Source organism: Babylonia areolata, chromosome 4 (genome assembly GCF_041734735.1).
Source record: "Babylonia areolata isolate BAREFJ2019XMU chromosome 4, ASM4173473v1, whole genome shotgun sequence".
NCBI classification, from domain to species: Eukaryota; Metazoa; Mollusca; class Gastropoda; order Neogastropoda; family Buccinidae; genus Babylonia; species Babylonia areolata.
In genome coordinates, this window is record NC_134879.1 from 29183202 (window position 1) to 29184906 (window position 1705).

At 51.9% G+C, this 1705-nt stretch overlaps 1 protein-coding gene across 1 annotated transcript in view; it reads right to left on the reverse strand.

The window, feature by feature from the left end:
* LOC143281432 (uncharacterized) overlaps nt 1-1490 on the reverse strand; it is a 9766-nt gene extending 8276 nt beyond the window's left edge. Inside the window, exon 1 of the mRNA XM_076586643.1 lies at nt 1478-1490. Coding sequence (XP_076442758.1) covers nt 1478-1490 — 13 coding nt within the window. The remainder of the gene's footprint in view (nt 1-1477) is intronic.
* Between the last annotated feature and the right edge of the window lie 215 nt (nt 1491-1705).

A 1705-nucleotide genomic window follows, 5' to 3' on the forward strand; every position in this document is an offset into this window, starting at 1 on the left:
AAAGGAGAAAGGGGAGAGGAAGGAGGAGAAGGAGGGGGTAGAAGGGAGGGGGGGGGGGGAAGAAGAAGGACGAGGAGGAGAGGAAGAAGGAGGAGGAGGTGGAGAGGAGAAGGAGGGGGGTACTAGAAAGGTGGGGAGGTGGGAGGAGAAGAAGAGGCAAAAGCCCTGCACTCAGCAGCAGTGGACCCAAGAGATACAGCATAGAAGTAGGTCAGCATGGGGAAGAGGAGGAGGAGAACAGGAAGGAGGAGGAGGAGGAGGAGAGGAAGGAGGGACTAGAATAGGGGGGGGGGAGGAGAAGAGGCAAAAGCCCTGCACTCAGCAGCAATGGACACAGACATGCTGTCTAGAAGTGGGGAAAGCAGGAAGAGGAGGAGAGAAAGAGGAGGAGAGGAGGAAAAGGAGGAGGAGGAGGAGGGGGGATGAGTGGAGAGGGGAAGGAGCAGAGGGAGGGGGAGAGGAGGAGCAGGAGGAAGAGGAGGAGGAGAAGTGACAAAAAGCACTTTGCGCCCTGCATTCAGCACCAGTGGACCCAAGAGATGCAGCATAGAAGTAGGTCAGCATGGGGAAGAGGAGGAGGAGAACAAGAAAGAGGAGAAGGATAGGAGAGAAAGGAGGGGGTAGAATGGGGGGGCAGGGGGGGAAGGAAAAGAGGCAAGCCCTGCACTCAGCAGCAATGGACACAGACATGCAGCCTAGAAGTGGGAAGAGGAGGAGAGAAAGAGGAGGAGGAGAGGAGGAGAAGGAGGGGGATGAGTGGAGAGGGGAAGGAGCAGAGGGAGGGGGAGAGGAGGAGCAGGAGGAAGAGGAGGAGAAGAAGTGACAAAAAGCACTTTGCGCCCTGCACACCAAACAGCAGCAGTGGACCCAAGAGATGCAGCATAGAAGTAGGTCAGCATGGGGAGGAGGAGGAGAAGGAGAGGAGAGACAGAGAACGACATGAGTTCTTGTTTAAAAAAAGAAAGAAAAAAAGGACTGAGTGAGCGTGAGCGGGAATCCAGACATAATCCAGCACAGCTATGAGACCAAGCGCCCTGTGCACTTAGCGCTCTCTGTCTCTGTCTGTCTCTCTGTCTCTCTCTCTCTCTGTCTCTCTCTCTCACACACACACATTACGAGAAAACTCTCTCTCCCTCGCTCTCTCTCACAAACACACACACACGTACACACACACATATTATTTAACGAGAAAACGCTCTCTCTCTCTCTCTCTCTCTCTCTCTCTCTCTCTTCACGCACACGCACACACAAACATACACACACACACACACACACACACACGCATTGCTTAATGAGAAAACTCTCTCTCTCTCGCTCGCTCGCTCTCTCTTTCTCTCACACACAAACATATCCATCCATACTCAAGCGCGCGCGCATACACACACACACACACACACACACACACACACACACACACACTGGTTGACGACAAAAGTGACAGAGGCAATAAGACAAGAAACATAACAATCATACTCACCAGAGAAATTCATCGTGTACGAAGTCCCTTCAGAAATATCTAATACACTATGAAGAAGTAAGTATACGTCCAAGAGACGCAACACCGTACAACTGATTAACCGGTCTGTAGTTTGAACCTAGCAGTAGCCGGCTGCCTTTATGAAATTGACCCTCGAAACTGACCACTGTGTTTAATTCAGGTCACACTTTTATCGGCCTCTGGTGCTACACAGCGTGTTTGCTCTTC